The following is a 14,462-nucleotide window of genomic DNA, read 5'->3' as shown; positions in this document are numbered from 1 at the left end:
AAAACCAGATAAGAGTCTAGAACCCCAAAACCAGATAAGAGTCTAGAATCCAAAAACCAGATAAGAGTCTAGAACCCAGCGAGTCTGCTGCACTCGCTAAAAACGTGGAACACGTTCTCAGGCAGGCCGCAGAAGGGGGACTCGTCCCTCACTCCCGGGTCGGGAGCTGGTCTTAGTCTGTGTTCATCGTCCCATGAGCAGCTACAACTAGCAGCGTTAGCGCTAGCATCAAACAACGGTGATGTCATCCACCCCAAACGGTGTCAGATTACACAAACACAAAACCAGTCTCCATATCAAAATACCATTTACAAAGTTTTATTTAGGAAGTTTGAAGGATCCAAAAAGGGGTGTGGCTACTTCTGGTTGGGACATGTTAGGACTTTAGGTTTTGTGAATCACCGTTTAGACATGCTCTACATAGCACAGACAAACACCACAGAAGAAGAGCTGCATGCCTTCCAGCTGTGTCCAGCTGCAGCGTGGAGAGGTGACCTCTGACCTTCTCCCGTAAATAACCTATTACCTTTGCAGGATGAATCTACAGACATTCTAAAATGTCCTCCGTCTCTAATCAGGACAGAATGATGGCGTGAACTGGGACCAGTCCCAGGAAGCATCCAGCTCCGAGGTCAGCAGGTTTCTGAGGGTCGGGGGGGTCGGGGACTCCAGGAGGAGTCTCCCTGACAGTGCCCCGCCTCCTTCTGGGGGGGCTCATTAGCAGCAGACGGGAGGTTCTGAGCTCGTTCCTCCGATTGTTCCGTCTTCTTTGTCCTCCTAAGCAGCGTCTCGTTGCTCACTGTCCTGCTGGATTCTGTTTCCCAGTTAGCGTTAGCAGCTGAGAGGATGTGACATCACACCAGTAAACATCCCGGTTAGCGATTAGCAGCAGATGTCCTGAGCAGTCCGCTTGTTAAGGTTCGAGTCTCTAACGCTCCAGTCATCCTGCTACCTACTGGTACAGACCAGTAGAGACCAGTACAGACCATTACAGACCAATACAGATCAGTAGAGACCAGTAGAGACCAGTACAGACCATTACAGACCAGTACAGATCAGTAGAGACCAGTAGAGATCGGTACAGACCAGTACAGATCAGTAGAGACCGGTAGAGATCGGTACAGACCAGTACAGACCAGTAGCGACCAGTAGAGACGAGTACAGACCAGTACAGACCAGTAGAGACCAGTATAGAGCAGTACAGACCAGTAGAGACCAGTAGAGACCAGTACAGATCAGTACAGACCAGTAGAGACCGGTACAGACCAGTACAGACCAGTACAGACCAGTAGAGACGAGTAGAGACCAGTAGAGATCAGTACAGACAGACCGGTAGAGACCGGTACAGACCAGTACAGACCAGTAGAGACCGGTACAGACCAGTAGAGACCAGTACAGACCAGTACAGAGCAGTACAGACCAGTAGAGACCAGTAGAGACCAGTAGAGACCAGTAGAGACCAGTACAGACCAGTACAGACCGGTACAGACCACACACTTCATAACATGTATGTTATGGACAAAAGCAATGAATCAAGGTGAGGTCAGTATCAATAACATCTTCATCATCATCTTCATCACCCTCCTGAATGTCCAGGAGCAGGTAATCACACGCACACGCACACGCACACGCGCACACACACACACACACACACACACACACACCTCATTAAGACTTTTCTAGGATCAATTATTCACGGTCTCTTCTGTCAATCAAAAATCACTACGTCCTCCTGCGTGATCAATAACCGTCAGCGTGTCACGTGGCATCGATCTATCAGCGGGAGCCGCTGCTAACGGGAGGAGACACCGGAGAATCACGGAGCTTCTTACCGGTTCCCGCTGCTGCTGGACCCGCAGATGAAGAACGGATCCTCCGCGCGCACCGAGCTGCCGCCCCCGGTAGGAAGCCGGGGCGCGTACCCGACGCAGCGCCGTGCACGACGGCCGGGATCACCAGCAGACAGGCAGACAGACAGACAGGCAGACAGACAGACAGACAGACAGACAGACAGACAGACAGGCAGGCAGACAGACAGACAGACAGACAGACAGACAGACAGACAGACAGACAGGCAGACAGACATTTTCAAATGTAAAATGAATTAGTTTTTAATAATTAAATGTTTCCAGCGTTTTGTACTGAAAGTTATTTTCCATTTAAGATCAATTTTTTCAGATAAATGTTCATTTTAAACCGAAGAACTTTCTCCTTCGTGTGGTTGAGGACAGACGTCCCCAGAAGGGACAGTCCCCTGGGGCGTCCCCAGAAGGGACAGTTCCCTGAGGCGTCCCCAGAAGGGACAGTCCTCTGAGGCGTCCCCAGAAGGGACAGTCCCCTGAGGCGTCCCCAGAAGGGACAGTCCCCTGAGGCGTCCCCCACCCCCAGACAAACCAGAACCTGGAGCCATGAAGGGAGCCCCTGGTGCCCCCCTGCAGCTCGGCCCATTGATGCTTGGATACTTGGCGCCCCCTGCTGGTGAGAAACTGCAGGTTGGGTTCAGCCTCTTCATCATTCTGTCCTGAGGAAGAGGAGGCGGCGTTCGGCTTTGTGATTGGATGAAGCCACAAACGTTTAAACGTTTACGACACAAAAAAGAACAAACAGGTGTCAATAAAGTTGATCCAAAACACACCTGGCGTTCGTCCATCAATGGACCGATCAATCAGGTATCGTTCTGGTTCTTTATTTGTTGAGGTCCGGACGCAGGATGTCAGAATAAATGATGAAGATGATGATGATGATGATAAAGAGTATTCCTACCTGTGTGATCTCACCGGACGTTACAGGAAACAACCGAATGATGACATCATAAGAAGCAGAACAACATGTTTATACGGCCAATCTCTTCTGTGATTGGCTGAGAGCTCGCGGCTCTACAGGCGTCCCTGCGTGATGTCATAACCCGGGTCTCCCATAGGAAGTTAGGAAAATCACACTGGGGCTTTTATTAGTGGGGAAAAGGTGGAAAGGGGCGTGGTTACATCCAGAAAAGGGTGTGGCTGTTCACCCACTGCAGCAGTCACGTCATCGACTCCACCCCGTCACGAATATTAAAAGCGGTGAGGAGGCGCTTAAAAAACAAACTCCTGCTGCTTCATCCACAGGAAGTAGTACTCTGACCTTTCACAATAAAACAGCAGGTTAAGACGTCCCAGAGAACCGTGACCCCTGAGGAGTCCCTCCAGAGGAACGGATGATAAAAAACCAGGGGGAGGGGCTTAAATCCACAAAGCGGCGATCAGTCCGGCCAGCAGGGGGAGCAGGTCGACCCTCAGGGGTCGCAGGCCCGAGGAACCGGAGCAGGGGTCTGAAACAAACGAGGAGGAGTTAGTTTAACAAACGAGGAGGAGTTAGTTTAACAAACGAGGAGGAGTTAGTTTAACAAACGTCACCAGAAGTTGTTGAAGCAGTTAAATCATCTTATATTTAAATGATGTTCAATGCTGTGTGTTCATGGTGCAACATGGTGAGGCACCGCCCCCGAGCGCCACGAGGCACCGCCCCCGAGCGCCACGAGGCACCGCCCCCGAGCGCCACGAGGCACCGCCCCCAAGCGCCCCGAGGGACCGCCCCCGAGCGCCACGAGGCACCGCCCCCGAGTGCCACGAGGGACCGCCACAAGGCACCGCCCCCGAGTGCCACGAGGCACCGCCCCCGAGCGCCACGAGGGACCGCCCCCGAGCGCCAAGCACTGTTACAGAGACGTGTGTCAACCAAGACAGTCCCCACACATCCAGAGACTTAAGATACTCAGGGTGAACCTCCTGCCCCCCCTGGGTGGCAGGGAACCGGGAACCGGGGGGGCAGGGTGAACCTCCTGCCCCCCCGGAGCTGGACAGCCACCTCAGTGACTTCAGCCCGGGTGAACGGGATTGGGGACAGCATCCCCGGTCCCTCCCCGGTCCCACCCCGGTCCCTCCCCGGTCCCACCCCGGTCCCCGCCGGTCCCCCCCCGGTCCCCCCCCGGTCCCCGCCGGCCGCCTCCGGAGTTCCTCAGCGTGACGGCGTCCCTTATTTCCGGGTTCGGGGTTGCATCGGAGGCCCTGCGACCACGATCTAGTTGCTCTAGGGCTACATGCTAACAGACAACACTGACCAATGGGGTTACTCCTAGAGGTGTTGGAGGGCGGGAGCTGGTGGGGGAGGGGGCAGTCTTCACAGAAGTCGGTGCAAGCGGGGCAGATCAGGGCGCCGTTGTAGACCCAGTCACGGACTCGCACGCTGACACGCAGAACTTGACCTTTACGGACGCAGACGAAGGAGCGATCCTGAACCAGCACCGTCAGACCCCGAACGGAACACGACACCTGGAAACCATGGAAACGTCTGAGTGGAGGCGGTGCCACCAGAAACCGCTAAAACTGGTGCCGGTGGTTTCAGGGTCACCTCGTAGCATCCAGAGCCCCAGTCCGGGTACGAGAGTCTCCGGGAGCACTGCTCCATGACGAAAGGCGCCTCCTGGTGGAGACACACGGAGGCCGGCCCATAAAGCTCCGCCCCATAGTTCCTCCACCAATCTGAGCACAGACAGACCAGTACAGCATTCTATCCGCAACCAGCTAACGTAGCTAGGTGCTAGCACGCAACCAGATCAGAACAGTTCCAGAACCCGAGCTGCGGATCACCTGGCTGGTTCTCCGGCGCCCTGCAGTAGGAGTTCCTCTGGTGTTCCCCCCCGAGGTTCCAGCTGAACTCCTGACTGAAGGGACAGAAGTCGGCGATCTCCACAGAGCCGCCGAACGACGAGAGCTGATCAGCAGGAACGTCCGGGATCCGGTCGAAGTACTGAAACACAGATTATTGATCGGTTGGTGATCATTTTTATTCATATTACGGGTTAAAGTGCGGTTCTGTGGGCGGGGCCTGCGTGTACCTGATAGTCCGGGGGCAGCTCCTGGGCGTACCTTTGCAGGTTGCAGACGGCCACGGCCAGCTGGTCCTGTCTGCAGGACAGCTGCAGGGGCGACGCCCTCACGCGGTCGCAGAACGGGCCCACGGAGCGACGGCTGCAACGCAAACGATCAATCAATAGCGTGATCGGGGGGTCGATCAGCCAATCCAGAACCTGGAGGTGGTTCAGCTCGGGACGTCCTCTCTACTCCAACAGGAACAGCAGCGCGTGCGGCGTGACATCACTTCCTGTGACGCCATTGGTTGAATGCTGCTAATCCCGTTAGCAGCTTGAAGCTAGTCGCGCGAGAACGTGGACGACTAAAACCTGGTGATGAGCTGCTGCTCAGTCTAGTTTAAATACTCGTATGTAGTACTTGCTGCTGTCCAAAGTGAACAAAGTACTTTATTTACTACTTGAATGTTCAAGCCTCAGAAGAGTTCATGTCAAAAAATAAAGAACTCGTCTTTACTCCTCTATCGGAGCGGGACTCGGTACCGGTCCAAAATCAAATGACTGACCGGGACATCCCTAGTGATCATCATCATCATCATCGTCATCATCATCATCATCATCATCATCGTCGTCTGAAGGAGCCGCTGGACATGGAGATCTAGAATCTGATTGGATGAAGTTCACGTGTCCAAATATGGTCGGTTGGTCGGCGGTTCTGTTCTGTCTGACCCGTTAGCGCCGTGCTAAGTCAGAACCACGTCGGACCAGCAGCCTGATAGTCACCTCTGTCTCCGTCGGTCCATCCAGAACTTGCAGCTCTTCATGACGAAGTCGCAGCCGAGCCCACGGCCCCAGTCCAGCTTCTGGGCCAGGCTGTAGTTGGCCCGGTACCAGCCGCTGTCCTCCATGAGGGCCAGCGTGAGCCGAGAGAACACTCGGTTCTGAGTGTGGGAGCCGGTCATGGCCTCGTTCTGAAGTCAAGGAGGCGCCGTGTCATGAGGAGACCGCTGAAGCCCAACAGGAGCCGGATCCAGAACCCTCACCTCCAGAAGTCTCTTCTCCCAGTGGTTCAGCTCGGTCCCGGTTCCCCCCTGGTTCTCCAGCTCCATCCCCTCCAGGATGGGACAGTTAAAATGTCTCCTCGCCTCCTCCTGGAACCAAAGACCAGAGCTCCATCACTGGACCTGAGGAGGGTTCACCTCCTCTCTGATGTTCTGATACAGAACCTCTCCAGGTGAAGGTCTGGTGCAGAACCCGCCACCTCGCCTACAGAACCCGCCGCCTCTAGACGTTATCTACAGAACCCGCCGCCTCTAGACGTTATCTACAGAACCCGCCGCCTCGCCTACAGAACCCGCCGCCTCTAGACGTTATCTACAGAACCCGCCGCCTCGCCTACAGAACCCGCCGCCTCGCCTACAGAACCCGCCGCCTCTAGACGTTATCTACAGAACCCGCCGCCTCGCCTACAGAACCCGCCGCCTCTAGACGTTATCTACAGAACCCGCCGCCTCGCCTACAGAACCCGCCGCCTCTAGACGTTATCTACAGAACCCGCCGCCTCTAGACGTTATCTACAGAACCCGCCGCCTCGCCTACAGAACCCGCCGCCTCTAGACGTTATCTACAGAACCCGCCGCCTCGCGACATCCTCTACAATGTTTTCACACGAACAAATCAAACTACGGTTCTGTGCGATCCGGACCGGTACCACCTGTGTAAGAACAGGCTTTGTGTTTTTGTTCTGTATCGAGTTCCACACCGGTCATGCCGATTGGAATTAAAGTGGTTGGTTTACTCTCGAACCAATCCAGGTGACCACGGGCTCATTACCACGACACGGGGCGTGGCCAGGACGTGGACCTGGTGTCGGACCATCTGTCCGCCCCTGATGTCCCACAATCTGCTGATCCTCCGGACGACAGCGTCGCTCCACTGGTACAGACCCAGACTGGAAGAGAGACAGGTGCAGGACGCCGTTAGACAGCCCAGACCGGCTCTTTGACTCCACCCCTTTCTCCTGGATGACATCATCATGAAAACGCCGTCCAGTATTGAAACTGATGATGTTCCAAATGACGATAAAACAACTCTAGTAGTTTCTGGTAACTTCTTGTTTCAGTTCACACATGAAACACGAACGAGGGAACACCTGTCAGCATTTAAGATTAGCCTAGCATCGCTTCAGATGCTAACCTTTCATTAGCCCAGCAACGCTTCAGATGCTAACCTTTCATTAGCCTAGCATCGCTTCAGATGCTAACCTTTCATTAGCCCAGCAACGCTTCAGATGCTAACCTTTCATTAGCAAGCAACGCTTCAGAGGCTGACCTTTCATTAGCCTAGCATCGCTTCAGATGCTAACCTTTCATTAGCCCAGCAACGCTTCAGATGCTAACCTTTCATTAGCAAGCAACGCTTCAGATGCTAACCTTTCATTAGCAAGCAACGCTTCAGAGGCTGACCTTTCATTAGCCTAGCAACGCTTCAGATGCTGACCTTTCATTAGCCTAGCAACGCTTCAGATACTGACCTTTCATTAGCCTAGCAACGCTTCAGATGCTAACCTTTCATTAGCCTAGCAACGCTTCAGAGGCTGACCTTTCATTAGCCCAGCAACGCTTCAGATGCTAACCTTTCATTAGCCTAGCATCGCTTCAGATGCTAACCTTTCATTAGCCTAGCATCGCTTCAGATGCTAACCTTTCATTAGCCCAGCAACGCTTCAGATGCTAACCTTTCATTAGCCTAGCATCGCTTCAGATGCTAACCTTTCATTAGCCCAGCAACGCTTCAGATGCTAACCTTTCATTAGCCTAGCATCGCTTCAGATGCTGATCTTTCATTAGCCCAGCAACGCTTCAGATGCTAACCTTTCATTAGCAAGCAACGCTTCAGATGCTAACCTTTCATTAGCCTAGCATCGCTTCAGATGCTGACCTTTCATTAGCCTAGCAACGCTTCAGAGGCTGACCTTTCATTAGCCTAGCAACGCTTCAGATGCTAACCTTTCATTAGCCTAGCAACGCTTCAGAGGCTGACCTTTCATTAGCCTAGCAACGCTTCAGATACTGACCTTTCATTAGCCTAGCAACGCTTCAGATGCTAACCTTTCATTAGCCTAGCAACGCTTCAGAGGCTGACCTTTCATTAGCCTAGCATCACTTCAGATGCTAACCTTTCATTGAAGGCGGGCAGACCGCTGGCGAAGCGAGGCGTTAGCGGTCTGCCCTCGTCGTCATGGTAGAAGGCAAACAGTCCTGCCGAGAAGCCCTGGAGGACAGAAACACAAACTACATCAACCAGAATGCACCAAATCTCATCAGAACAACCTCCATGAGACGTGATTAATCAGCAAGTTGGACCGCCGCCTGGACCGAGCAGCAGTCAGAACCTGACAGCGATCAATGGTTCTGACCAGAGCGTGGATGATCAATGGTTCTGACCAGAGCGTGGATGATCTCGTGTTTGACGGTCGAGAGCATCCCGTCGAACTCCTGAGGCTGAGAGGAAATCATCGCAGGACAGAGGTTGGCGTAGCCGGCTATCGGTCTGCAGGACACAGGTAGCAGGAAGACGTTTAATGCCACATTACTGCCTGAACAGGTGCTGAGACCCCGCCTTCCCCACCTGTCCAGCGCCGCCTCCAGCTGGCAGTAGGCGGCGTATGCCACGATGTTCTCCTGTCCGCAGCGCTCCGTGGTGACGCCGCTGACGTACAGCACAAAGTCAGAGCCTTCCACGCCGGGGCCGTCCGGGGGCCCCCAGGGGCCGCAAGACGTCCCCGCCTCGCTGCACACCTTACATTGCTGGGGAAGCAATGAGTGGAAGCGTCAAGAGAGCACACACCTGCAGAAACACTCAAACGTCCTAGCACGTTAGCAACGCTCAAAACATCCACCTGGATACCTGTGGAGGTAAAACACACCTGTCCTACAGGGCTCACTGTAGGACAGGTGTGTTGCACAGACACCACAACGAGGACAAAGAAGCATCGGGGTGCCAGCACGCACCTGGCTCCTGTCCCACACTCACCTCCGGTCAGGTGATCACCTGGAACCCTAACCTGCAAGCAGAACGAACCTCTAGAACCCCTCCAACGTCACAGGAGGGAGGAGCAAAGGTGCGTGCCACCTGTCCACAGGTGCAGCGCTGCCCTGCTGACAGCCCGTGTCTCGTTAGCTTGTTGACGTTATGCATTCCCTCACCTGTAGGTGGTGCTGTGGGACCGCGACCGGGCCGCAGCGGGTGACGTCTGCACAGGCGCCCTGGCAGTAACGATGAGGGTCGTCCCTCTTCCTCAGGTACCGGCTGGAGGCACATTGTCTGAGAGAAAGCAAGCAGCTCAGAGGAGATGCCCTTTGATGTCACTGCTTCCATGACATCAAAGGAACGTTCACCATGTGATGACCAAAGTTGCTTTCACACCAGAGCTTTAAACGGACCAGAGGTCGTTTCCTCGGATAGTCCGCTTCGTTTGGGCAGGTGTGAAAACGACTTGAGGTCCAACGATGAAGACAACACGACATCAAAACTATGGCTTGCTGATGGGGCAGTGGTTAGCACAGTGGCCTCACAGGGGAGGCTGCAGGTCTGATTCCTTTCTGTGTGCAGTTTGGAGCGTGTTCCGGTCCAAACTGTTCCTGGTTGTGAAAGTCGAGCTCAGAACAGGTGCACTGGTGAACTGACTGCTTACCTGCTGAGAAGCACCGGCCCCGCCCTCCTCCTCACACTGAAAGCTCTTTGCAGGTAATCAATGGCCTCAGGAAACAGCTTGTCCTGAGGACACACAGTCAGACCTGCAGTTGCTCTGATGGCCACTAGAGGCAGAAGGTGTGACTGTTGATCAGGTAAATCCGCTCAGGTTGTTTCTGCTTCCAACATCGTTTAGTTTAAAATTACATTTCTGAGGGAGGTCGTAACTGCAAAATACAACTAATTAATATTACAACATATTTTGATTTATAAAAACTACAAAATATATATTACTACTACCTTTAAAAAAAAGGTACACTGAGGTAAGCAAAAACGGTCCTCTTCTAAAAAGTGCAAATAGTAAATAAATAACTGATCACCACATCGAGAATAGAAATAAAATATGGCTCGGCGCTATCGCCATGTCCCAAATCTCACCACCAGCAGGTGGCGGTACCGTGCTAAACAACCTACCGAGAAAGGCAGAGAAGAAGAAGAAGACAGTTAAAGGTGTCTATGGTGAAACATGAAAGTAACACACTTACTTATTGTTAAGATCAAAGAAACAATAGTTTCCTTCGGGAGGATTTTCATTGATGTAATTGTTCTGGACATTCATGGAACACGTTATTAACACGTTATTAACACGTTATTAACACGTTAACAGCAACGGGCCCCACCTGACTCTGGGAGGCGGGGTCGACTCACAAGTTCATCACAGGACCAGGTAGACACAACACCAACCACACCTGTGCCCAGCTTGGAGCCGCCCCCTTCCTGTGTAGAGCATCGCTGCTCCCATGTTGTAGTTTTCTGTGACTACATAAATGGCAGCCGCCTGTTGGCGTCTCAGGTGTTACTCACCTTAACCAGCCTCCTCTTGTCTGCAGGGAGCCTGTGGAATGTAGAGACATAAAGCATGAGACAACAAAGGTCAAACCATCAAATGCTAACCCTCAGCTAACGGCTAACGGCCACCAAAACCAGGGCCTCCTGTTCATTAGTGACGAAGGTGCTGACCCAGTCCAGGTCACTAACTAACCCGGACGAGACCTGAACCCGGACCCGGACCCGGACCCCTCCCTGGTGGTCCCGAGCACGGAGGCTGCACGACTTACTGGTCGACACTGGAGTCATAGATGGTCTTGATCTTCAGCTGAAGGTCGCCGGGGGAGCTCCTCTTCGTCAAGCGCTCAGGCTTCAAGTGCACGTGATGGACAAACTAGAAAACATTGAGACAGACTGGTTTCAGCCTCGGCTCCACGGTCCTCCGGGGAACCGTGGATAAGGCCACGAACACAGGTAGCGACCTCACCTGACCTACACACCTGAGGCGGACCAGCAGACACCGGTGCTTGCTGGTCCGCTGAACCAGAGGAGCTCGTTGGAGTTTAATGCGACCCATTATTGTGTTGTTACAGAGTCCATGTGTGGACGGGAGGAAGAACATGTTCTCCAGCGGCAAGGAAAGGTTCTCCAGCAGGAAGGAAAGGATCTCTGGCAGCAAGGAAAGGTTCTCCAGCAGCAAGGAAAGGTTCTCTAGCGGCAAGGAAAGGTTCTCTAGCACTAGCAGGAAGGAAAGGTTCTCCAGCAGCAAGGAAAGGTTCTCTAGCGGCAAGGAAAGGTTCTCTAGCACTAGCAGGAAGGAAAGGATCTCTGGCAGCAAGGAAAGGTTCTCCAGCGGCAAGGACAGGTTCTCCAGCAGGAAGGACAGGTTCTCCAGCAGGAAGGAAAGGTTCTCCAGCAGGAAGGAAAGGTTCTCCAGCAGCAAGGACAGGTTCTCTAGCAGCAAGGAAAGATTCTCCAGCAGGAAGGACACGTTCTCTAGCAGGAAGGACATGTTCTCTAGCAGGAAGGAAAGGTTCTCCAGCAGGAAGGAAAGGTTCTCCAGCAGGAGGGAAAGGTTCTCTAGAACTAGCAGGAAGGAAAGGTTCTCCAGCAGCAAGGAAAGGTTCTCTAGCAGCAAGGAACGGTTCTCTGGCAGCAAGGAACGGTTCTCTGGCAGGAGGGAAAGGTTCTCCACCAGGAGGGAAAGGTTCTCCAGCAGGAGGGAAAGGTTCTCCAGCAGGAAGGAAAGGTTCTCTAGCAGCAAGGAAAGGTTCTCTAGCAGCAAGGAAAGGTTCTCTGGCAGCAAGGAACGGCTCTCTAGCAGCAAGGAACGGTTCTCTAGCAGCAAGAAAAGGTTCTCTGGCAGCAAGGAACGGTTCTCTAGCAGGAAGGAACGGTTCTCCAGCAGGAAGGAAAGGTTCTCCAGCAGGAAGGAAAGGTGTTAGAAAGCCCATATTATTAGTTTGGCGTTGCACGGCTCACAGACGCGTCTCCAGCCGATAATTGTTCGTTCTGACGTAAATGGTCACATATCCCACGTTCGTGAACGCACCATAGTTCTCCGACGCCTTTGAATGCATCATCTCCGTGTGCAGCGTTCAAGCTGGAAATAGTTTCACTTTCCACACACGGTAGAACGCCTCTTACCGCGGCTTGTCTGTCTTAAGAGATAACGGCTACTTCCTTCCGGTCAGCGCTGTGAAGATCACATGCCAGAAGACCACAGCAAAATAAAACCACCTGAAGTTGGACGTCCGTGTCCGTGTCCTTTAATGGGGACACTCCTCCATCACACCACCAGCATTCCCGGAAGACAACCCTCTCTTCCTTTTAAAAGGTTCTCTAGAACTAGCAGCAAGGAAAGGTTCTCTCGCGTTCTCAAGGCTGAGCTTCATCTTCATCTTCATCAGGCTTCAGCTACACACGATTGGAAGAGAACGCGGATTGATGAAGAGTGTCGCACCAATGTCGTTAGCTAGCTGCGTTAGCTAGAGCATTAGCGTTAACGTGAGGGGGTGCTAGGCTAGGCTAGCTCACAGCTAACTCACCTCATCGGGAGGCGGGGCTCGGTGTTTGCACGCCCCGTGGCAGCTCGCTAACACCGCCAGGATGGAGAGGACGACGGTCGGGCCGAGGACCCGGGACACGGACGGCTCCATCCCCGGAGCGGTCCGACCAGAACAGAACCCCCGTCGCCCTGGGCCTCTCGGTGCTCGTTCCATTCATCGCTTGAACGGTGAATCCGGTACACGGTCGTCTAGTCCCGGTTTGTTTTTGAGCGTCAGCTGAGAGGGGGTCGGGCTCAGAGATCGTCTCTAAAGTGGAGGAGCGACTGTCATCTCGGCGGTTAGCTCCAAAGATCGTGTGTATTGGGGGTCACACTCACACTTAATGTTTGCTTTACTCCAGCTCATATCTATTGGAGCATTAAAAGGGAACTTCCGCATCATAATCTTACCCGGATGTCTCTGACAGGCCTCAGAGCACAGACCTCCCCCAAGCAGCTCGCTCCCCTCCCGTCCACACGGTGATCTGGATCAGCACCAGAAGGTTCTAGGTGGTTCTTGGTATCTTTATACACCAACATGAAAAGTCAAAGTGAATCAGAGCTGATGTTTAACTGATTCTTAATCCATAAATGGGTTTAATGTTTAAATGTAATATTTGTTCCTGACCTCATTCTGGATCAGAACCAGAAGACCTGTTTCATGATGGTTCATACCGGACCCCTTTATGACTGGGATCTTTGGTGAGTAAATTTAATGCAGATTTTACAAAACGTGATTTTTTTTTTCAAGCCTCTATTATAACGAAATGGGAAAATCCTGATTTTTAAAAATCCAGATGGGAATCCGGATCACTCAGAATTTAATGGGTCCAAGTTAGACCAGGACCATCTTCAGAGTTTATTAAAATCGAGATCCATCCAGCAGTTTTTCTGTAATCCCGCTAACAAACAGCGTCAACAACAGAACCTCCTTGGAGGTAAAAAAAAAAAAAAAAACCAAATGATGTTATTTATAGTTGGGGGCGGGGCACAAAATGTTTTTTCTTTCCTGGGGGGGGTAGCAGAAAATAATTGAGAAGCACTGGGCTAATCTGAGCCTCATTGGTTCTTGCTCCAACGACCTTGACGTTTAAAAGTTCTGCTCTGTTGGCAGAAGGGAAGCCACAAACTCAAACTCCCAGAATCCACTGCAGCTCCTGTTAAGTGGTATTAAGCTCATTTTCCTCCGGCCGACCTTTTCTTGATGTCTGCTGTTTAGCACAGCCTACATACATGCTACCGGGTTAGCACAGCCTGCATCCGTGCTACCGGGTTAGCACAGCCTGCATCCGTGCTACCGGGTTAGCACAGCCTGCATCCGTGCTACCGGGTTAGCACAGCCTGCATACGTGCTACCGCGTTAGCACAGCCTGCATACATGCTACCGGGTTAGCACAGCCTACATACGTGCTACCGGGTTAGCACAGCCTGCATCCGTGCTACCGGGTTAGCACAGCCTGCATCCATGCTACCGGGTTAGCACAGCCTACATCCGTGCTACCGGGTTAGCACAGCCTACATACGTGCTACCGGGTTAGCACAGCCTGCATCCATGCTACCGGGTTAGCACAGCCTACATACGTGCTACCGGGTTAGCACAGCCTGCATCCATGCTACCGGGTTAGCACAGCCTGCATACGTGCTACCGGGTTAGCACAGCCTGCATACGTGCTACCGGGTTAGCACAGCCTGCATACGTGCTACCGGGTTAGCACAGCCTGCATACGTGCTACCGGGTTAGCACAGCCTACATACGTGCTACCGGGTTAGCACAGCCTGCATACGTGCTACCGGGTTAGCACAGCCTGCATCCGTGCTACCGGGTTAGCACAGCCTGCATCCGTGCTACCGGGTTAGCACAGCCTACATACGTGCTACCGGGTTAGCACAGCCTGCATCCGTGCTACCGGGTTAGCACAGCCTGCATACGTGCTACCGGGTTAGCACAGCCTGCATACGTGCTACCGGGTTAGCACAGCCTGCATACGTGCTACCGGGTTAGCACAGCCTGCATACATGCTACCGGGTTAGCACAGCCTGCAT

At 53.0% G+C, this 14,462-nt stretch overlaps 1 protein-coding gene across 1 annotated transcript; it reads right to left on the bottom strand.

The window, feature by feature from the left end:
* Window positions 1-3,193: 3,193 nt before the first annotated feature.
* On the bottom strand, window positions 3,194-12,531 carry lmln (leishmanolysin-like (metallopeptidase M8 family)). Its single transcript, XM_068746003.1, has 16 exons — window positions 12,421-12,531; window positions 10,663-10,766; window positions 10,409-10,439; window positions 9,546-9,628; window positions 9,058-9,175; window positions 8,480-8,658; window positions 8,296-8,401; window positions 8,028-8,122; window positions 6,683-6,800; window positions 5,893-6,000; window positions 5,633-5,820; window positions 4,877-5,009; window positions 4,629-4,788; window positions 4,390-4,520; window positions 4,100-4,310; window positions 3,194-3,310 (listed from the first exon to the last, which is right to left on the bottom strand). Exons 1-16 carry the CDS (start codon window positions 12,529-12,531, stop codon window positions 3,222-3,224), a joined length of 1,965 nt encoding a protein of 654 aa, XP_068602104.1. The 3' UTR covers window positions 3,194-3,221.
* Between the last annotated feature and the right edge of the window lie 1,931 nt (window positions 12,532-14,462).

The sequence above is a fragment of the Brachionichthys hirsutus genome, chromosome 12 (assembly GCF_040956055.1).
Source record: "Brachionichthys hirsutus isolate HB-005 chromosome 12, CSIRO-AGI_Bhir_v1, whole genome shotgun sequence".
In the NCBI taxonomy this organism is placed as follows: domain Eukaryota; kingdom Metazoa; phylum Chordata; class Actinopteri; order Lophiiformes; family Brachionichthyidae; genus Brachionichthys; species Brachionichthys hirsutus.
The sequence above is the reverse complement of the archived record's forward strand: the minus strand, read 5'-3'. Positions and strand labels throughout refer to the sequence as shown.

Coding starts and splice junctions, on each gene's coding strand:
- lmln (XM_068746003.1), bottom strand. CDS start 12,531: ATGGAGCCGTCCGTGTCCCGGGTCCTCGGCCCGACCGTCGTCCTCTCC. Junction 10,440..10,662: donor TATGACTCCAGTGTCGACCA/GTAAGTCGTGCA, acceptor TACATTCCACAG/GCTCCCTGCAGACAAGAGGA. Junction 8,123..8,295: donor ACGAGATCATCCACGCTCTG/GTCAGAACCATT, acceptor TCTGTCCTCCAG/GGCTTCTCGGCAGGACTGTT.